Raw genomic sequence first — 23,583 nt, forward strand, 5'->3', positions numbered from 1 at the left:
ACTGTGCGATGTCAGTGCACGTTAAAGAACCCCAGGTGGTCGAAATTTCCGGAGCCCTCCACTACGGCGTCTCTCATAGCCTTAGTCGCTTTGGGACGTTAAACCCCATAAACCAACCAACCAACCAACCAAGACACTCACAAGAAAGGTGGACAGGACAACGCGCTGCTAACAACTGATCCTTTATTGAAAAGAAACACGTAACATATAGGCACACCGTCACACCACCTATCAGCTGCAGCAAACGTCACAATGATGTAAAGGGTCATAAAAGCGATAAAAGACACAAATACTAAAAATACGACGTAGCTAAAAATGATATAAAGCGGCGAAAGAATATTAAAAGCATGACACGTCGTGTATAGGGCCAAATAAATATGACTGAATGGAATCCATCAGGATGATAACAAAACAATATTGCATAAGAAACGTAACAAATGCAGTAAAAAAAACACATGAAGCAAGAAAACCCTGATGAAAAAAGGCCTGTGCACTGAACTCTTCAGATTACATTGAGGGGGAAAAAACACCTGTACACATGCTCGTACTCAGGAAAAGCTTTCTAAAAAGCCTTCTTCAGTTTTGTACAAGAAGATAGATGCATCGCTAACAGCATTTATGCCCTTTTTTTTCTGATCAAAAAAAGCTTTTGTTAATTCACGGGAGACTCGATAATGGCCTCTACCTAAAACAACGGTTTTTTCAAGAATGGGCCGACAGGAGTTTAGTTCACAGTCCTTGCAATGAAGAGGCAGATTCGAACCTGTTCCAGAATCCATCGAACGTTCATGCTCGCTCAACCTTTCATTGAGGCAACGCCCCGTTTGTTTAACATACACTTTTTCACATGTGAGTGGGATCTGATATAGAACCCTTTAACTGCATTCCACGTACCTACGGGTATGTCTGGTTTTACAGGATTTTTCTCGTCGTTTTTCCGAGTTGACACCACGACACAACAAGGCTATCTTACAGGGAGCGGCGAATACTACTGGAACCTTAAATTTAGATGCAACTTTTTTTAGATTATGGGCAACGCGGTGGGAGTACGGAACCACTTCTGGCTTAATTCTTTCCTCAACAAGCTTAGGCTGCTTTCGTTCCACGCCTTTTATGCTGCGAAGAACGGACTCCACCACACTTGTCAGGACAGACTGTGGGAAGCCTGCATCCTGAAGATTTACCATCTGAAACTGGAAGCTTCTTTCCATGGTATGGCAACAGGACTTCGCAATGGCGGCCTTTAAACCTGACACGGCAATGACTCGCTTCACAGTCTTAGAGTGCGCCGATTTATAAGACAAGAATACCTTCTGGGCACGAGGGTCGATCATCCAGCACATCCTCTCATTGGTTATGGAAAGTTCCGGGTCTAAAAACTCTAATTTATCACTTTCCGGTTGCCCCTGTGTAAATTCCAATCCTTCTCCGTTCTCAGTAAAAATTGTTAAAATCTCGTTAACTGTGCCTAAGTAGGACTGTGTGTCCTGCTTACTTAGAAGGATTAAAAAATCATCGACGTACCTAAAAACTTTCAATACCTTATCTTTATCTAACTGCTGATTCACACTTCGATCAATCATTGAAAGCAAAATATTGCTCAGAACCGGCGCAACACAGGAACCAGTACTAATCTCTTTCTTCTCTATAAACAAACCACTGTCAAACTCTACCACTGTAGCATTAAGGTAAAATACTAACAAAGACATAAAATTCGCTAGTGGCACATCAGCTGCGTTTTGAATGGACGTAACCCCACTTTCCTCAATGCATGCTTGAACGGCTGTGAACAATTCCTTATGGGGAATGGAATAGGAAAGATCTTTCGCGTCAACAGAAAAGATATACCCAATTTGCTGCTTATCTTGAAGAAATTCAATAATATCCAAACAGTTTTTTGTTGCGAAAGGATCAGTGACCACAAGCTGGTTAAGCTGCTTCAAGAACTGACTCACAAGGCGCTGCCAAGATCCCCGTTCGCTTATAATGTAACGGAATGGTACATCCTCTTTCTGGGTCTTAGCTGTAAAAAAACATGCTCACTTTTGCCCCTCCAGTCACTTAAAGGGCCACTGCCCAGGGTAGGGACATTTTTGAAAAACAAGCCCACTGCATAGATGAGGCATCGAAGATAACCTCTGCAAAATACTAGAGCCATGCGCGCCCCGAAAAGCTGCGAAAATTCAAATCAAAGCCCGCTCGTTCTTTCCTTCAACAAAAACGGGCCCGGCCCACTACTCTGAACCCCGCTGACGTCATGGGGGGCTACTTTCGCTAAAGGCACTCCATTGGTGCATCGTTCTGACTGACGGGAGAAGGTTGGGCGTAGCCTTGGCGTCGCGTCGTCTGCACAACGCTTTCCGCAGCGCCTTCTGTTCTGGCTCATGCCTACAAACCCGCATGAAGGAACAAAAAAAAAAACTGCGGAGGGAGCGTGCGGCGACAGCCTTGAACCCTAGCCATAAAGAGTAAAAAATAGTAAAACTGAGGGAGTTGGTTCGCCCCCCCCCCCCCCCCCCCGTGATCACGTCACGAGACGCTCTGCGTGCGCGCTCCCTTCTCAGTTTTTTTTCTTCTATGCGAGCCCCCCAAAACAAGGTTTTAATTAGTAGTGCAGCAGAGCCTTTCCCTCGCTCGCCCGCTTGACCGCTCGCACAGACACCGCTTATCCTCCATGCATCTTGCGTACGCCTTGACTCCAATGAACGACATGGGCCTCGGAGCGGAGAAAAGACACATACACACAGAACACAAACACATGAAGAAAAGCAAACGGGCGGTTGCCGGGCCCGCACTTCGCCGTGTGTTTGGAACAGAACCGACTTCCGCCCCTCCGCTCGTGAAGCGGTGGGGAGGCCTAAAAAAAAATGAAAAGGTGGCTCGTTAACTGGGAATGACAAACAGATGTATGAAAGGATGCGCTCGCTAACAAGTCTATAAGGACGTCTACATGAACCCGACAGAGTCGAGTCGAGTTTGCTTGTAGAGTAAAAAACCAGTTGTCGGGTTCATGTAAACGCTGTCGGGTCGAGTAAAATAAGCGGCGGAGCGAGTCGAGTTAACTCGCCTGCAGGGGGTAGGTTAACTCGCTTGACCCGCCTTTCTAAAAGCATGTCGGGTAACTCTCGGAAAGCTTCCGGTCATGTGATCAGTCGACCAAAACGGCAGCCGTCGTCAGCCCCCGCGCAATGTCTACTCGCGCTTCTTGGACCGACCGGGAAGTGGAATGCTTCCTTGGCCTGATCAACGAAAAGAAAGTCAGCGAGGCGCTCGACAGCCGACGGCAGCGGAATCAAAAGGGCCATGAAATAAAGCTGATGGAGTTTAAGGATTGCGATCAACAGAACAGTCGACACGGCCATCGCGAACGCGCGGGAAAACTTGGGCCAAGAACCAGAACCGGAATTGCCGGAAGCTTGCACGATAACTGCGAACCTCGACACTAGGTGCCGCTGCGATGCTTACGCGCTTGAACCGAGTTCATGTAGACACCAAGCGGGGCGAGTCAGTGGCGAGTCGCGTAACCCGACGCTGACTCGACCCGGTCCTGTCGGGTTCATGTAAACAGGGCTTAGGTGGTCGAGCCGATCGCGCCTCTCGATCGCTCAGTGTGCCGAGAAAATGCAAAAACCAAGAAAAGAATTCTATTGAAGGCGGGGCCATGACATAGCCCCTGTGACGCACTCCACAGACACCACGCCTCCGGCTTACATCGGAGAAGGAAGGGGTGATTTTGCCTTGCCGAGCCTACTCGACGAGGAGCGGGAGAGAAGAATTTCGAGGAGGGAATGGAAGGAGAGGAGGCTCGCTCAAAGAGAGGTAGAGAGTGTCTGCTGCCCGGGGGTGGGCAGTGGCCCTTTAAAGACTTTGCTAGCCGTTGCAGTTCCAACTCGCTGCAGAGGGCGACGGTTCTTGACTCGGCCTTCACGGGCTTGAGTTTGGACTGTATAAAGTTCTTGTCAGCGCCACAACAGGATTTTCTGCGAAGCATATTACTAGAGGTACACTACAGCCCTTCGCCGTGGTTACGCGCCGTGCACACCACGTGGTACAGTGACGTCACACCACGTGACATACCACGTGACACATGACGTCACGACAGAGGAAGACGGAGGTACACTACAGCCCTTCGCCGTGGTTATGCGCCGTGCACACCACGTGGTACAGTGACGTCACACCACGTGACATACCACGTGACACATGACGTCACGACAGAGGAAGACGGAGGTACACTACAGCCCTTCGCCGTGGTTACACGCCGTGCACACCACGTGGTACAGTGACGTCACACCACGTGACATACCACGTGACATATGACGTCACGACAGAGGAAGATGAGGGTCCACCTCGCGCCGTCGCTGTGGTTGCACGCCGTGCAGACCACGTGGTACAGTGACGACACACCACGTGACATACCACGTGACACATGACGTCACGCTCTGGGAGAGGGAGAACGATGCCATCGCACAGACACCGGAATGTCCTCGAGCGGCATTCCCGCGCATTTCGAACGCGCGTTCACACTCGGTGTAGGTGAAACGCTCGCTCTACCGGGCAGGCGGACGCGGCTTCCGTGGCAATGCAGGCGCCCCACGACGAAGGCTTCTAGTGGTTGTATTAAAATGACCAAGTATTCAACCAAGGAAAGACATGTATTACCAAGCCTAGCCATCAATATGACCAGGGTTAACTAAGTTAAGCCTCAGCCATTTTTTTCGTTATAAACCCCTTCCGGCACCACCACGAAACCACCCTCATTGTCGGCTTGAAGCAAAATAATGTCGTTTTCTTTGAAGTAATTCACCGCTTTGTTGACCGTAGACCCATATCCGCCGGCTCTCTGGGTAGCCGTCCTAGCCAGCGCGTCCACTCCATCCAACAGGCATCACTCACGATCCTCCGGTGGTGCCTTCCCAGCCACTCGCCTGTTCAGAGCCAGGATCTCATGAGCCACTGTAGTTGACTCAAGACTGAACTTCAGTCCTTCTGCCAAGACCTTGAAGACTTCCTCCTGGACTTCAACATCACCCAGCAGCTTCAGAGAACCGCTATTCGCCTTCTGCCTTCCTGGAGATCTCGGTGAGCTGATCAAGAAATGGCGCCACAGTAATTCTGTGGACTGTTCCGCGAGCTTCCTATGTGCCTGGAATTTCCTTTCCGCTAACCATTCAGGGTCTTGTCTATAGCAGACGACACGAAGCCAGTCATGAAAGAGTCTCACTTGCTTCCTCAGCTCCGACCTTAGGATTCTGCGCAGACGTTTAACGTGCCCAAAGGAAGGACGGACTGCGCCGAAAAGAGCGATTATCTCACCAGGCACCAATCCCTTCTTGATACAAAAAGTGATGTGCCTGGCGAGGCAGACTGCCCATGATATGTGGGTGACGATGGTTGACACTTGTGAAGAATGTGATCAAACACTTAGAAAAGGGCCCACAGTATTGGAAAGATACTCAAGTAACAGTTGTTGCTGGGCTAGTCGGTTTTTTATTCAATATCGTTTTGTTATCATCCTGTTGGATTCCATTCAGTCACGTTTCTTTGGCCCTGTACACCACGTGTCATGCTTTTAATGTTCTTTCGCCGCTTTTTATCGTTTTTAGCTACATCGTGTTCTTAGTATTTGTATCTTTTATCGCTTTTATGACCCTTTACATCATTCTGATGTTTGCTGCAGCTGATAGGTGGTGTGACGGTGTGCCTATATATTACGTGTTTCTTTTCAATAAAGGATCAGTTGTCAGTAGCGCGTTGTCTTGTCCACCATTCTTGTGAGTGTCTTGTGTTTTGCGCTAACTTTTGTACGAACGAAAACTGAGAGATACATTGCGCGGCTGCGGACGGGGCGGGGCGAAGCGATGGCAATGCCTGTTGGCCGATGCGGACACTCTGCTCACGCTTCGAAGGCCTTACAAAGTCTCGAATATCTCCGAGGGGCTCCGTCAACGCAAGTGATATCGGAGCCGAATGTCGTTGAAAAACATCGGGTAGCCGCGAAAGTTCCGCACTCGAGTGGAACGGCATCTACTCGACGGCCGAATCGAATAGGCAGCGGACACGTGAAAGCTCTCCCGCGCGCTTCGCGTAGAATGCGAGGAAAAAGCATGCTGGGACAACAGCATAAAGAGCGAGAAACTGGAGTATGAGGCAGTGCAATGTATTTCTGTTTTGAATTTTCTTGGTTCGGAGGCGCAGCAAACAGCTCCCTCCGCTTGGAATCAAATTGCTATATATTTGTTTACAGTCATCTCAGCTTATGCGGACCAGATAAAAGGCAAACATTCATTCATCCAACTTTCGTTTCGTTGTTACGATCATACCTTGCACTCCAATGACCGAATTTGTAACAAAGCACAGTACACTAACATGCATTAGCAACCTCATCTTCGGAGGCAAACTGGATCTCAGAGGCCCACTTCGTAGGCATTCAAAAATCTCGAATGCCTCCGCGGGGCTCCGTCGATATCAATGAAATCCGAACCGAGTGGCGTTGAAAAGCATCGTGGAACAGCGGAACTTCCGCCGTCGAGTCGAATAACATTCGACACGCAAGAGTGGTACAGCCTCCACTTCCTCCTGGCCAGCTGACAACTGCCGGCGACCTTTTGCACAGTTTAGCTGCTTTTTCGAGCGAGGTTTTAACATTAATTGTAACAAATACGTCGGGAAGCAATCGAATAACCTCGGTGCGGCGTCCGGCTTGAGTTTCGAAATATGGCACTGGAAAAGGAAAACGGCACCGTCCACAATCCATCCGTCGGCACGAACTGTATCACTTGCGTGACATGAGGGGAGTCGAAACTAAACCCCTCGATTTCCTGCTGCGGTGGGCCGCGCTTTCATTTCTCCCGTTATTCGCAATGAGTAGGCAATGCCAAAATTGCCACCTTCTTCTGCACTCGCCAATAGCTGGAATGGCAGCCAAGTATTCATTACGAGTGCGGCGTCCTTTCCGACATTCAAAGACAGCGTACCAAGAAACAAACGCTATGATGGTGCTGAGAAAAGGAAATGATAAAAAAAATGCCACGAGATATACGGGACTCAAAGCAATCGGAAGATATATATTGAGGGTCTATCCGTTATGAAAATTTTATAACGCACTATCGCCGCCAGGAGAAGGCGATAATCGTTCAGCGAATTCACGCACAACGAAGACAATCAAAAGCGAAAATTGCCAACCCCCCCACGATATCAGTTCATCGCAATACCACTCACTGAGGACGCCGGTCACCGTCCGTGCTGTCTGCTTGGTGCTCCATGAGGGTGCTTAGCGCAAACGTCCCGCACAGAGTGATGACGGAGCTTCATTAAGAGAGTGGGATCAAGAATAAGCCTCTTCGGTGACCGCCTTTGAGCGTGGTGTTCTGAAAGCACTGAAAATGACGATACTGTCACATGTATAGTTACGGAGGGCGCAGTAGAAGTAGGCGGTAGCATGGTTCGACAGTATTCCGGCAAGAAACGCTAACCCATGAAAGCGTCAAGCATTACAGACCGAATAACAATGGCAGAGTATCAAAGTTAAGAAACAAGCCCAAGGTAGCCGACATAAGAAATCCTAATATTGTCACGTAGTGGTGACTGCAGTCCGGCGAGCAGGAAAACAGCCAGAATGGCTTACAAACGAAACTCTTTATTTGGGTTTACTTGCGCCCGCAATGAACTGAATCCCTCGGCGGCGGCGTAGCAAGAGGCGTACTCTGCGGTCGTGGAACAGAATGCCCGCCGCTCTCGGCCGTGCTCAATTGAAAGCTGCTAGAGAATTTTCGAAATAAAGCGTGCAAAGTTACTAGAACGTTCTGGAAGAACGATGAATCGGCTCCGCCTGGATGCTATCAATCGGGATAAATCTGGCCGCGTCATTCATCGCAAACAAAGCGATAAGCCGCGTGCCGGCAGGTTTGAAGGCTGAACAAACACTACAAAGATTCGCGGCAATACGGAGAAAATTAGCATGCTCTCAAGACCGGAGGTACCCTAAAAGCAGTGAAGAGGAATACAGGCATAGGTTAAAACCAGATGTATGAGCTCAGAGATATAGAGGGAAATGTTATTAGCAATATGGATAAGTTAGTTAAAGTAGCCGAAGATTTCTACACAAATCGATACAGTGGCCAACGTAATGAGAACGTTAATAAGAGAGACAGTAGCGCACAGCTATGGGTCATCCCGCCAGTAACGAAAGAGGGAGTAAAGAAGGCCTTAGGAGCAATGCAAAGGGTCAAAGTAGTTGGCGAGTGTCAGGTAAAAGCAGATCTCTTGAAGAACGGTGGGGAGATTGTGCTAGAAAAGTAGCCACCGTGTATACGCAAGGCCTTGTGACCACGAGCGTACCAGACGCATGAAAGAAAACAAACATAATATTAATTGATAAGAAAAAGACGTCAAGGACTTCAAGAATTACAGACCGATCAGCTTACTGTCCGTGGCTACCGTGTATTTACTAAGGTAATTGCTGATAGACTCACGGCAACCTTAGACTTCAGTCAACCAAACGATCAGGCAGGCTTTCGTAAAGGATACTCAACTGTAGACCATATTCACGCTATAAATCAGGAGATAAAGAAATGCACAGAATATAACCAGCCCCTATAAATATTCTTCATTGATTACGAGAGAGCAATTGACTCAGTGCAAACCTCAGCTGTCATGCAGGAATTGCGGAACCAGGGTTAGAAGAGTCTGCATCGAACTGGTGAAACGAACTGAAATGGCTACTCCGATGGGAACTAATTAAACTCATTCTTAGCAAGTAATTATTGATGTTATCCTAATAGAAAAGAAACACCGGTAACTAGAAAAATGATTAGTTGAGCGTGTTAGATTTTCGTTTTCGAAAGAGTGCAGTAAAAGAGCTCTACGTGTAAAAGCTACAACAATTGCTTTGAAACTATTTCGAATTTGCGTAGAGCGCTTACCGAGCATTTAAAAAGTGGTGTACATCTAATTCTAATTTTCACGTTTGGGATCGTCGGTATTCGTGCATGACAGCGGCCGCTTCGCGCCGGACGTCTCTTTGCAGCTTTTCTCATACGTTGGCGCACGAGAACATCTGTTCAAAAGAACCGCGCTCCGCGCATGCTTTCCCCGGCTGCTTGCTATCTCTCAGCGAAGAGAACGGAGGGGCGCTCGATCTACCAAGGTGAACGGGTGCCCCTTCCTGCCCACTCCCTTCCCTCTATCGCATGCGTTGCGCTGCAACCCTCCAGACGAAGGCGACGTTCGTGGGCCTCGTTGTTCCCAACGCAGTTTTCTTCCCCGTCTCGTTGCCGTCGCGGAACCGGTTGCCGCCTCGGGAGAGGAGGGTTACCCGCCTGACTCTCCTCCTCGCTGAACGGCGCGCCACCGCCATCGCGCGTTCCTTCCCCGGCACGGCAACGGCGTCTGGCGCGCCGCTCCTTCCCCGAGGCGCAAACGACGCAGTCTCGCCCTGTTCGTAACCGTTTTGCTCTCGGCGCGGCAGCCATGGTGGCTCTCCCTGAACCGCGTTTCAACGCCCACATATTCATAGCGCTTGTGAGGCCCTACCGATTTCTCTACGACAATAGGGAGATCAATTTTAAAGACATTGAGATGAAGGAAAGGCGCTGGGAAATAATAGGAAAGCAAATGGGCTTAACAGGTGAGTTGTTTGCGGGACAGGTATTCTCTGCGAGCTGTGACAAACAGTGCGTGACGTTTTCTTCTGCAGGCAAAGTCGCAGCGAAGAAGTTTGCCAACTTGAAAGACCGCTGGAGGCGTCTCAAGAACTTGGTGGAGGCATCAAGGAAACCTGGCGGAGAGGATCTGCCAAAAATCACGTGGCGTTATTATGATGCACTCGATGAGATGCTGTCAAAGGACCGGCAAGACACGTAAGTGAAATGCATCTGAGCATGAGAGGATGATTTCTTTTTGAGCTTATTGTCTTAACAGGCTATCCGTTGTACATTTCGTTTCTGCTAAATCGCTGTTTACTGGAAATCGATTTTCTGGTAATTAATTTCTTCAGTTATTTTGGAGGATATCAGAATATTTTAATTTCTAACGACTGCAAGCGTGCGGTTTAACAGACAGTTCCGCAAAGTAGATACATTTGGTTCGATGTCGCTTGAGGTCAGCTGTATTGACTACGAAAAAAGAAGGTTGTTCCATTACCCCGTGTATATGGCCATTTCGCGAATAGATTTACCTTGTAAGATTATTTCATGCTGTTACAAGGCATCAAGGATGGTTGCTGCGTAGCGCGAAAATGTCGACATGCTGCAAATTCACGTAAAGGAGCGCACAGGTGTTCCTCGATAAAGCAACCCCTCTCTAACTGAAATACATATTAATGGAAGCGACTTCTCGCCATAACCTTACCGTGAGTATTTGCCGTCTATCTTGTCACCGGAAGCAACTGATAGCATGGAGTGCATACTAGGAATGGGATACGACATTCTAAATCTGCTGAAAGGTGCTTTTCGTTATTTGGCGCAGCGTTTTTTTTTTTTTGCTTTCATTTGATCATCACCGAATCTATCAACTCTCTTTTCATGCTCGCTTTCGGCCGCACGAAGTAGACGCTGCTGATCGGCCCAGCGCTTGTGTGTTCCCGCGTCAAAACCTTATTGTGTTCGCAATTTCGGTAACGCTAGCTAACCTTCTCATAAATCCCGCGTGTTATCAATGTGATTACCTGCAGTCTTGAATTGGCACGACCTCCCCAACATCTGGGGAATGCTGTCCATGTGTAGAAATGTCTACTGGAACCGCGTGTTTCATTCTTGCAGGAATTGCCACGTAGTCAAAGGTGTCAGTGGAGGAAGATTTGCTAGGTTCGCGCCGGCATGGCTTGTAAACCAGCGGGTAGCGCTTTTTCACAATTTTTTTTCCCTCTATGACAGCCTTAGTATTTGAAATTCCTGACAGTTCCTGCTTAAGTTTCGCCTTTACTTTTGCGGTATTGTCGAAAGACGTTAGACTGAGATTACTGAGAGTGGACGCTAAAACTGTTTCATGCGCAATATCTTGGAGTCTACCTGTTTTCCGGCCTGTCATTACACCGCTAAGTTTTTATTTCTTTATTTTTGGAAGCTATAACTAGATGCTGCAGTTACAATAGTGGGTGAGTAAAGCAACAATCGCAAGATCCAGGCTATGATACCAAGCGAAGTATGCACACAAAAAAAGACAAAGAAGAAATGAAAATAAAAGCAAAATACGCAATTGCTATTACGTTAAAGTGGCTTTACAGGGAAGAAAGAGCGGTACAAGGTAAATAAATTCTGTATTCCACACGGAAAGTAAATCTTGGTAACTTCGTTACTGCAGGCGAATATATTTGTTCCTGACGGTTTGGTAGAAGTTAGTTAGCCATCGACCGGAAGCCGCCGGAGTTAACCATTCAATCGGATGCGTTAATTTTGCTGAGCGGAAAACGCTTGCAAATTTAGAGAAAAGAGCGCTGCGGAAACCGAAAATTCCTTATTGCACCCTTTATACAGGCTGGATTATAAAGCGAATTGATTTTTGACCATTTGGATCGACTTCTTTCGCTTCTTATTGCTGGCGCCAACTCCAGATTTATAAGAGTGTTTATATGACGGCTGGCTTAAAACTTTTTATCTTCCGGAGCTCAAGTGCATGTGCAACGGAGGTGTTGTAATTCCTTCATTGCCATGCATGTAATCTATTTAACGCGTTTCACAAGAATATATTGGGTGAAAAAGCCGGACAAAAATGTTTGTAAATATTCATCACTCTAAGGTCCGTTGCTGCCAATTTTCGAGCAGAATCATTCTGTAAGCGCAAATCAGAACGGTTTCTGGGATGTTAAAGGCATCTGCCAGTTGGCACACAACAAGCTGTATTCTATAAATTATTTTTGAAGCTGAAAATATCCATCAAAAAAGTAAATGTTAAAACGCAGTCTTCTGGATAGCAACGTAATTCACGGGAGGTGTTGCGAGTAAAGCCAGATATGGGAATCGAAGCAAGTGTCCAAGAACCAGAATCGTGTGGTATTCGCTACAGCCTCTGAGGTCACGTCAAGGGTGTTCGTGCTGCTGCCACCCTTGACGTGACCTCAGAGGCTGTAGCCTGCTTTAGTCGTGCTCTTCAGCCATTAACAGTTACACACGAGCTTCCTGCACAAGGGTCGTTGAGATTCCTTGATCTGAGACTGCATTTCACTAAGGGCAACGTGTGCTAGGCCTATGAACCAAGGGCTGATAAGGCACCACTGCCTTTCCAATCGGCGCACTCCAAGATGGTAAAAAGGGCCATTGCAAACTTATGCTTGTCAAACGCGCTCAAGAAATCGTGCATCCACACGATGGAAGCGTGCTTTCGTCGTCAGATAGAACGTCTTTTGGTAGCAGGGTACCCCTCACACATACTTGTGTCCGTCGCCGAACGATTAAGCAAGTAACTTAAACTGCGTGATAGCTGTAGGAGGCCTAAAGACAAACGAAAAATTGTGGTCCTCCCTTACATCCACAACATCTCCCACCGTCTCAAAAAGATTGGCCGAAGAACTGGTGTTAATGTCGTGCTCACAGCCCCGAGAAAACTAAAAAGCATTTGTCGGCGCGTGAACGCCGAAGAGCCGGAAAAACTGCGCGGGTGCACAACAAACCACCAGACCCGCTTCGTGGAATGCGCGGAAGGCGTTGTTTTTTCCCTTCCGGTGTAATGTGGGAAGAATTACATAGGCCAGACAGGCAGATGCACCAACGAAAGGCTGAAAGAGCGTAAAATTAACGTCGAACAAGCACGCAGGCATATTGGAATTCATGTTAGGGATTGCCCATCAGAAACCTGCTCGGCTGAGTATGCACAGTGCAGTGTGATAGAAAAGCACACCGATCAGCTCGTTCGCGATATAATTGAGGCAGCCGAGAAAATGAAGCTTGGAGACGACTGTATCAGGAAGCCATCTGTACTTCTGACAACAAAAGAACTGGAGCTGTTGTACGCGCAATGACTCTGGGGGGAAGTGATGACACGGGCGGCAGAACTCACGTATCTGTGTCACGTGCTGAGTGTAGGCATTATATCAGGCAATGTTTTCCTCGAAATAAACTTGTTGTAAGTTAGCGCTCGTGGTGTCTTCTTTTTCTATGTGTCCTTTCTATGTTTTTCGCGCTGTTACTTCGAGCTCGACAAGGTAGTTCCCGCACGTAATGGCTGACATCGAAAGCCTAGCCTTAGGTCATGACATGTTTTCGTTCCTTCGTCAATACCTGCTCAAGAAATTCGACTTTTTTTACTGAGGAAGTCATCTCGGGGAGTGCAAGATTTGATGAACGCAGGTGTCTTCGGCTCGAATTGCTTAAGAATATTTTCATTGAAGAACCTTAATTGAAAGAGTTCAATTCGTGCTGAGCGTCCTAATATACCGGGTGTTTTTTTTAGAAGGTCCAAAATTTTCAAAGAAAGGTAAATTCCTTTAGGTTTATTTTAACCCTGGGGCTATACTGAGGGCTACGGCGGACACCAGGTAAGAGGCAAACTACTTTAATTAGTTCGCTGATTAACTGAATGCGTTAATTAACTTTTATAATTTTTATTTTAGGGGATATGTTGTATTAGCAGAACTGGAGATCGTCTTCCAAACAGACCAGCCAAAAAAAAAAGATTTTCATGAAAAAAATTTTTGCGCGCGTAACGAAGCGAGAAAAAGTCACCCTGGTAGGCACCTTGACACTGTAACACAGCGTCTGTGAGCGCCTGTGACGTAGCTCGCTCCGCCCTGCACTTTGTGTCAATGCGTTTTTGTTCCAGCGCGGCATTCCGTGAGACCGCGGAGCGAAGCGAGATATGCAGCGATAGCGCAGGCCGCCAGTCCGGGACGCGTGACGCAAAGCGCAGGGCGGAGTGAACTACGTCAGAGGCGCTCCCGCCGCTGCGTTACGGTGTGAAGATGCCTACCAGGGTGAATTTTTCGCGCCTCGTAACGTGCGTGAAAAATTTTTAATCAAAATTGTTTTTTCTCGGTTGGACTGTTTAGAGGACGATCTCCAATTCTGCGAATACAACATATCCCCTAAAACAATAATTAGAAAAGTTAATTAACATATTTAGTTATCAGCGAACTAATTAAAGCAGTTTTCCTCTTGCCTGGCGCCCGCCGTAGCCTCCAGTATAGCCCCAGTGCTAAAATAAATCTAAAGCAATTTACCTTTTTTAAAAAATTTTGGACCTAAAAAAAAACACCCGGTATTTCGTAAATTTAGATGTCAGAAATATGTCGAGAAAAAATTACTGCAGGGCTGGTCTGTTTAAACTCTCTTTCCTCGGAACTGTCAGAGCGAAACTATACCGTGGTTGTGCTGCCGTTGTATGAAGTGGATCCTTTTGTTTTTACTGCGTGGCTAAGGAAGCCTACAAAAGTGACCTAAATGTTTTTAAAAAGTCAATCAGATTCATTTAAAATATGGCTGGACGATTACACTGATGTGTTCATCTGGCGCTGCTGTTGTATGATTTCGCGATTCACACTGTTCTCTCTTCTTGATGGAACAGCGCAAAACATCGGGACAAGAGACAAGCGCTTGTCTCTTGTCCCGATGTTTTGCGCTGTTCCATCAAGAATGAATAACCAACATGCCCAAGCTGCTGTCCTGGCTGTTCTCTCTTGTCAGTCAACATACCACTGTGCCCTTCGTCATCTTTTAGAGCCATGCTCGGGATGACATCGCGGCACAGCATTTCCGTGGGTGGCAGGAAGGCCTGTGCGAAAGACGGCTCCGTGTGCGTTGATGTCACGACGGGGTGAAGCGGCTGGCGCGGACACGTGGGGGCGGTTTCTTAAGTGGTCACGGTGCTGGTCACGTGGTGACCGGTATTCTACCGCACCTATCACAGTCCCTTATTACGCCCTGAAAAATTAACGAAAACATTGACGCTCTACGACAAAGGTGACTAAGATGCCATGAATAACGACCTGGCGGAATTCTGTAGCTCTCTCCTCTCAAACTTTTCAAATCGATCTGTCGAAACTAACTGGTCTCTGTTAACTGATAAAATGCGCTTGCTCATCCGCACATACACACCAACTAAAACAGTCACCGCACTGTCATCATCGCCATGGTTCAACGGAAAGTTAAAAAGGCTGCTTAACAAAGAGAAAAGGCTCTTTCAATCTGCAAAGCTTTCTAATGACGCCCGCGCATGGAAAAATTATCATGCTTCCGAAAAAAACTTTCTTTCTCACGCAACGCAAGCCAAAAAAACCTTCCTCTCATCCACTTTGCCTGATATGCTTCACAACAAACCCAGGCAATTTTAGAAGGCTATAAACCCAAAAGCAACCCCGCCAATATCGCATTACGACGAACACGGTTCACCTATTCCACACACTGACACGCTGAAGCATTTAATTATACATTTTCGTCCAGTTTTACCCACGATCCTGGAGGCGACATGCCTGACTATCCGTGTTTTGATTAGCCTCCTGTGCCAGGTATAAGTTTCGACGCTATCGGAATAATCGCGTTGATCGATTCCATGAAACTAACTTCATCTGCTACTATAGGTGGAATTAACACAAAAGTTCTCAAGAATACTAAAAACTTTGTAAAAATCATCGCAGTGCACAAAAAAGGCCCCCCATCGTCTAGTAAGAACTACCGTCCCATCTCCCTCACTAGCGTTCCCTCTAAATTAATGGAGCACGTAATTTACTCACACATCATGACCTTCTTGCAGTCTGTCAACTTTTTTGACTGTTCTCAACCGGGATTCCTGAAAAACCTATCCTGCTCTACCAAACTGGCCCTCTTTACTCACGACATGAGTTCCAGTATGGACACGAACACACCCGTGGACGCTCTTTTCTTAGGCTTTGAAAAAGCTTTCGACAAAGTTTCCCATTAGCGCCTCTTATTTAAACTTTCGCGCCTAAACCTCCACCCAATAGTGTATGATTGGCTCCGAAATTTTTTGACTAACCGCCAACAGTTTGTATGGGCTAACAATCACGCATCTTCCATCTCCCCTGTTACCTCCGGCCTACCATAAGACACGGCTTTAGGGCCTCTATTATTTTTAAATTACATCATCGTCCTCCCAAGTAATCTATCTTCCACTGTTCGTTTCTTCGCCGACGACTGCGTCATCTACCGGAGTATCACTAGTAACAGAGACACTTACCATCTGCAGTGCGACATAAAACTTATGGAAGAGTGGGGCGCAAACTGGCTAATGTCTTTAAACGTTAATGAAACAAGGTTAGTATCATTTCATCGTCGTCAATCGTAACCTACTCCTAACTGCACCCTTCGAGGTTCCATGATGTCACACGCATCTTCTGATAAATATTTAGGTATTAGCGAAACGCAGGATTTCTCTTGGACCACCCACATAATGAACATAACCAACGAAGCTAACCGTGTTCTTGGTTATCTAAAGCGTAACTTGGGCTTGACACCTGCTTCCGTAAAACTGTCCGCCTATTCAACTCTTGTTCGTCCTAAACTTGAATATTCATGTTCAATCTGGGACTCCCAACAAATTAACCTAGCCAAAACCCTTGAGTCCGTCGAGAGCCGCGCAATAATATTCTTATATTCTGATTATTCATATCATTCGAGCGTAACAGCATTGAAAATAAAAGCTAACCTCCCCAGCCTTGAATCCCGTCGAAAAATAGCCAGACTCTGCGTTTTCCACAGGTTTTATCATTCGCATTTGAGTCATTCCGTTATCACCCCTGCACACCGCCTTTCACTTCGCATCAGTCATCCGAAAGCTGTTCATACACCTCGAGCATCCACTTCTGCGCACCTGAAATCATTCTTCGCCCAGACCGCAAGAGACTGGAACGACCTGCCCGCTGAAGCTTTCATCCATCCTGGCCTGGAATCATTGAAATCATTCATCACTGATTTATTTAAATGATATGTATGCCCACCGCTCATGTAATGCCCCTAGTGGGCTGTTAAGAGTGGACAACGTGGTCCTGAGAGCCGGGTGTGTCTCATCGCAAAGCAAGGGATATGACGAGACCTGGCGCCGGCGGCAGAAGCATAGACGACGACGGACGGGGGTTGTTGCTCTCCAAATCACCGAACCTCCGAACCGATCGAAGGACGCTGTCTCCCACGGGCCTGGGAGAAATTACTGTCAGACGAGTGTCGTCGTTAGGCAAAGATGCGGCGAGAACTTGGCACAGCAGCAACAACGCTGGAAGCAGAGATGCACAGGAAGCACGGCGAAAGCAGCGGTATACGTTGGCCGAGTCGGCCTTCGGGTCACCGAACGGGATGATGCTACGCAAGGTCACGCTGAGCGAGGCTGCTAATTGAAAGACGCTGTGTCGAAGGGGTCTCGTGCTTCGGCCATCCGGCGGGGGAGTTCGAGAAGGTTAAACCACCTGCGAGGAGACTGCGGGATTCTGCTTTCCCACGGAGGCAACGCACAGAACACTTGCGGCAGTGGTCAAGGTGACGCATCTGTGTTTGATGACTGTCTTCCCCTTCTCATCCCCCAAGCTGTGAGAGAGCGAGAGAGCTTCAGCACCGCCCCGTGCCGGGGGTGGTACCGCCAGCGTCATCAATGGCCCATCCGATTGGACAACGTTATTCGACCTAAGTTCCCTAGTCAGGGATTTGGGGAACGCGAACCGTATTTAACGGGATGTTGTGTGATCGGAGGATGGCATTCGATTCTCATCTGTAAATATGTAGAATAAACCCTTCTGTACAGTTTCCTCGATAACGCAGTCCGACATCGTCATTCGGAGCCGGTACCTGTGGGGCTAAACGAGTTAGTCATCTCCAGGACCCCTCCGTCTTCAACTCTGGTTCCAGCGGTGGGATAGAAGCCCCATCTCCAACACTGGTTCCAGCGGTGGGCTGTGTGGCCCCGTTCTTAACAGGGCCTTTGAGATACTAATGAATAAATAAATAAACTGCCTTCAGGCTTCTCGCGTGACCTGTCGGGCTGTGTTTCATTAACGCCGACGGGTACCACGGCAATTATTTACTGTAATATCCTGGCGTGGCCTAGAGATTGCCTGTAACCCTGCACTGATCAAATATTTGTGCAGCAGGTTATCGCTTTTCAAACGACGGCACAAGTTAGCAGAAATACCATCATTATTTGCATCTTTACATTGTTTAGGGATGTCGGGCTCTCTAAGTTTAATTTTTTAGGCTGATGCATATCCAGCTACAAAATCCTCGTGTTTGTTTCGGCCACAGCTGGCGGTCGAGTTTAGTCCAAAGTTCGCCACTACGGCATCACTCAAAGACCACTTGGAGTTTTGGAAAGCTAACGACCGCTTGCACTTAGCACACTCCATTATAGTATACCACATCACAGCACAACATTATGTGCTCACAGTCAGGGGCGTAGCCGGGCGGGGTGCTTATAGGGCTTCAGCCCCCCCCCCCCCCCCCCCCCACGAAATTTTTTTGAACTGTCACCCACCGCTGACCGAACCAACCACCGGCACCGGAAGTCGTTCTGGATTTTGTCACCTACAATCTCTTTTTCAGACTAGAAAAGACATTTTGGCGTGAACCTTGCTAATTAGTGTTGGATTTCGTGGCAACGCCATGCTCCTGCAAAAGTACTTGATGCAGGGCTTGTTGGTTCATACTAAAAAATAATTTCATGGCGCAAAAAGGCACACCACATGAAAGGACTAAGAAATGGACAGAAATGGACTCCATGCACCTGGAGTTAGCATCATGATCAAAATTACCATCCGAATACGAAAATTTTTTAGGACATCAATAACCGTTCTTGATTGACCTTGCTTATTGAAAGCCCTGCCCACGCGGCGTTTCCCAAGATACACATTTCTATATTGGTTATTTCAACTTGCGGGATCATTCGTGGCTTTCGTTTGTCCTTCTCTTTCCTTTTTAGCTAACTGTTTTTACTTTTTCTTTGAACCAAAGGAAAACCCTCCTGTAAATATGGGTGCAGAATAATTGTCGCTGTTCAGGCAGTTAAAAAATACGCACTTTCGTATTGATTTCTGCCTTGTTCCTCTATTATTCTTACCATATGGTGCTCTCGTGACCGCAGCATGGCCCAAGTATGCAGGGTGTCACGCTAACGTTAGCCAAGGGTTAAAAAATGAAATATTTGAGGTAGACCAGGGGAACCACTTACATACGTCTACCAATCGGCTTGCGCATCATAGGCAATTTTTGTTTTGCAATTAATTAATTAGCAATTAAGAAAAATTTTCTAAATGCGTAAATATTGACTTTACACAGCAAATGTGAATAGCAAAGTTGGAGAGCACCTTCAGAAACCCCCATTCCATTTATTTGCGGTAAAAAAAAAACTCACGTGTATCTTTTTTCCGAGCTCCAAAGAAAACCCGCCAAATACAAAAAAAAATCACGTGACTAGCGCATTCGCGCGCCACGATTGTGCTGCTCTCAACCGTGGCTTGAGTGAACGAAATCAGCTGCTGGCAAGGCGCGACGACTTCAGTGCGCCGGCAGGCCAAAATGTCAACGGTGGTTGCGGCGCCCGCGCGAGCCAGTCTGCAAGCATGACGGTGCAAGTTGCAGCGAACGCGCTGGGCATTGTTAGCTATAACATGGTCAAAGGTGACAAACACAAATTCGACGAGTTTTATTCGCCACTGAGAGGCAAAACAAGACAATGCAACTTGCACCGTCACGCTTGAAGACTGACTCGCGCGGGCGTCGCAACCACTATTGACATATCGGCCTGCCGGTGCACTGAGGTCGTCGCGCCTTGCCTGCAGCTGATTTCGTTCACTCAAGCAGCGCCTCCTCTAATTTTACAATGCCTGCCGAGTAGGGCCGACCCGACCGTCCAACACCCTCTCCTGTCCTCCTTTCCTACTCTCCCCCGTCGGCTAGCCTTCGCGCCTGCTGTTCGTCTGTGGGGGACAGTACCATGGAGGAAAAAAAACTGAGGAGGGAGCGTCCGGCGAGAACCTTGAAGCCGGGTAATAAAAAGTAAAAAGCATGCAAAAAAAAGCGAGTCGGTCCCCCCGTGACCATATCACGTGATGGCGTGCGGTGATCTTTATCACCGCCGCGCGCGCGAGCGGCGAAACTGAAACCATCTACCGAAACTGAAAGCGCTCAGGCAGGCGCTGCATCATGAAGTGCTGCGTGCCCGGGTGCAGGAGCCGCACAGAAATCGTTTGTTCGGAGGTTTCGTTCCATAGGTGAGTGAATATTTCTTCAATGGTACTAGCGATGAAAATATGCGCTGTGGCTCTGCATGGAAAAGAGCCGAATGGGCAATTTTTTTTTTTTTTTCAATATTGCGCGACAGGTTTCCGAATGACCCTGCAGCCAGAAAACGGTGGACTGACGCACTGCAACGTTCAGATAATTGGTTACCGACAAAATGGAGCGTTGTATGCTCCCTGCATTTTGGTGCAGAGGACTTCAAGCCTGCGACAGGCCATCTTCGCCGCCTGACAGAAAGTGCTGTGCCATCGCTTTCGCTTACTTCAGTAAGTAGCATGCGTGTATATTATTATAAATTAACAGCAGGAGTTTTTAGCGATTAGCTGACTGTCAGCATAACTGCAGGACGGCATCTTTGCGTGCTTAGTCACCCTAATATTTCAGTGAGAGTGAATGCTCCTATAAAGTACGTGCAGGACTGCAATAGCACTCTCGGAACTATCGCGACAGAACTTGACACCAGCCTGGAGGAGGTCTGCCGACCACCGTTCGTGGCTATATATATGTCATGACAATTTAAAGTAAAGCTCATCGCATATACTAGCTGTCATGCCAAGCTTAAAATCTATACAGCATTATCGATCTGCTCTGTCATATTGCACGAATACGCTAGTTCCCAAATACGGGTTTACAATTAATGGACATGGTAATATCGGTGTGAAACCAGTTTCATCTATCATAATCATTTTGCTAAACTGAACTTGAGTGTTGGTTTGGTTTGGTAACTGAGAGAGTTAATACTACTGCGCCATTTCCTAAATTTTCTCCACACCAGTTTTCAATTTTTTGCAGGCTCCCACGCGATCGTTTGCTGCACTCAACTATCCTTTGCTCTTAAAGCGGCTCAGGCTATGAGAGACGCCGTGTAGCGAAGGGCCCAGGAAAAATCGACCACCTGGGGTTCTTTAACGTGCACTGACATATCGCACAGTACACGGGCCTCTAGAATTTCGCCTCCATCGAAATTCGACCACCGCTGCCGGGATATCGAATACGGGGGTCAGCCATGGGGTCATCCGAGCACCTGAGCCACTGCGGCGAGCAACGTATACAGGCGCGGCCATAAGTAAACGGAGCACTCGAAGTGCAATCACGCTTTCTCCATTGGTGATGAAGAAGCGTTGTTTGTCTACAAGAAAGCCCACCAACCTCCGCCACCAGCATGCGCGTACCACTGCTGGAAATTTTAATTATATTCGAAGACAGTTTTGCGTGCTCCGTTTACTTGTCCGCGCCTGTATATGTGCCTCCTCAGCCTGTATGCCTGTCGGCAACTGCATTGAATCACATGTCACTGAAAAGCCTCCAAGCTCTCAAAGGTTCTTTCCTGTGCTGCTGTAAAACCCTTCCTTTAGCGTTGTTTCCGCAGGGCGCCGATCTTCGCTTTGGATAATTTCGAAGGCCAATGGGCCAATAAAGCGCGTCCGGGTTGAGACCGATAATCCTCCCCATGAGGAACCCCCACTGTTGGCTTCCATCACGAAAAGCGATATGCTATCTCTTCAACGGCTGGCCTTTTGACAGGCAAAGTCAGCCCGCTTCGTTGCCTAGCATTTTGTGTGTTTGTGTGTGTGTGTGTGTGTGTGCGTGCGTGCGTGCGTGCGTGCGTGCGTGCGTGCGTGCGTGCGTGCGTGCGTGCGTGCGCGCGCGCGCGCGCGCTAGCGGACGAGGAAAGTTTTGAAACGTAACCCTCGCCCATGGCTGTAGCGTTAAGGTCTGCGAGTATGCCGGCCTTCTAGGATGGTTATTTCTTACGGAGTAGCAGTGACACGCTTCTCCACCCATTCTTTCGTTTTCAAGCGTTATCTGGTTCTGTTACTTGTATTTTCCTGTTTTCCTTACCCCTTCCCCCCACCCGGCCCATACGCCGCTTCTCGTTATGAGGTGTTATCTCACTTCCTCGGCACTGATACGGCCGTCGATTAGACCTAGCCTACGTTAGTCAAAGATTGCATTTAAGTATGATGGCAGTATTTGTTAAAGACCTCCCACATACGCGCAAACATATGGCGGCAGCTTACATGTGCAGCATACTAGCCGAAGCTGATAACGTACGGTACGTAACGAACACTCCTTTAATACGAATAACGACGCTGCGATTGATGCTGCTGCGCTGAGTATGAGAACGTCCGTGGACACAAAATTCAGTTGCAGCAAACATGCACAGCTCCAGGCGCTCGCGTACCAATTCGGACTTGCTGCGCCGTCGTACGTGGGCTTTGATGTCGCTTTTCGCCCGAAGACCAAGAAAGGGCGCGCTTTATAGAAGCAAGCGCAACAAAAAAAAAGTTGGGACATTTTTGTCAGTCGCATCAGTTATAGCCTCCGGCGCACGCATACACCAGCGATTCCATAAGACATATGAGCACTACCACTACCTTACGTGCGGAAATGCGAAATCATTTCGAGTTCCGTTGCCTCCTCTGTTACTTAGCAATGTAATTAATCGCTGATGGTAATTAAGTGATCAAGTAGTTCCATTGATTATAAATGAATTAATAATTGATTAATAATTTAAAAGCATTGATTATTAGTTTTATAATTATACATCAAATAATTTCGCTATTAATTTTATGGCTCATTCAATTCTGAAGAAAATACTAGCAATTCACAAATTTTGTCAAGTACCCACTGAACTGTAGAAATTAATTGCCTCATTATTTAATAAAATTATTTTATTTTGTAATTGAGTCATTTAAACTTTCCATTCAATCATTAATCATTAAAAATCAAAATTACACTCTTACTGGATTACCGACATTTGATGAGGACAAGCTCTGTCCCATGGAGGAAAAAAAACTAAGGAGGGAGCGTGACGTCACGCGGCCAGCGTTCGCAAGCTGAGTTGTTTTGAAGTCGTTTTCTCCCTCAGTTTTTCGCTCTCCGAGTCTGTCCCTAATGTTTTGGTGTCGGTATGTTTTAGTGCGCGCGTCTGCTGGGCCGCGCGTCCCACGGCGCAGCCGTCCGCAGTGGCGAGCTCTTAGCCGCTTTTTTCTGGTTCGGTATGTGCGGTCGTTCGATGATTCCTATCAGATTTATGAGAGGTAACTTGTGTTTTTGGTGCAACGTGCATGTCATTCACCAAACTAACAGCCCTTTTCATACAAGAGAGCATAAAATGGGCGCTAGCAAAAGCGTACGTGTCTCACGGCGAAGGCTTACGCGGATACTTACTCAGTCGAAAGGTGAAGCAACTCTTTCCGAAAGCTCTCTCTTCTTACTTTCGCTTACATTTTCACTGTACTATATGGTTTTATGGGGAAACAAGTAAATGGAGGCGTCCGCCCGGGATGACGCGCGGCAGCGTTGCCTTAGCATAGACACCTTTCCCAGTCATCCAGCATAAAACGTGGAAAGGATCTGCCGTAAATTGTTTACTTGGGTTGTTAAGACACACCTGCTCCAGACATGAAGAACG

The 23,583-nt window shown here is 47.5% G+C and overlaps 1 protein-coding gene across 1 annotated transcript in view; it reads left to right on the plus strand.

Moving 5' to 3' along the window:
* The first annotated feature begins 9,258 nt into the window (after window positions 1–9,258).
* The window catches only part of LOC149328443 (uncharacterized), a 43,152-nt gene continuing 28,827 nt past the window's right edge, over window positions 9,259–23,583 (plus strand). The window contains exons 1-2 of the mRNA XM_089562011.1: window positions 9,259–9,625; window positions 9,695–9,857. Of these exons, the coding sequence (XP_089418137.1) occupies window positions 9,469–9,625; window positions 9,695–9,857 (320 nt within the window). The 5' untranslated portion in view covers window positions 9,259–9,468. The remainder of the gene's footprint in view (window positions 9,626–9,694; window positions 9,858–23,583) is intronic.

Source organism: Amblyomma mixtum, chromosome 9 (assembly GCF_055824585.1).
Source record: "Amblyomma mixtum isolate Tamu chromosome 9, ASM5582458v1, whole genome shotgun sequence".
In the NCBI taxonomy this organism is placed as follows: domain Eukaryota; kingdom Metazoa; phylum Arthropoda; class Arachnida; order Ixodida; family Ixodidae; genus Amblyomma; species Amblyomma mixtum.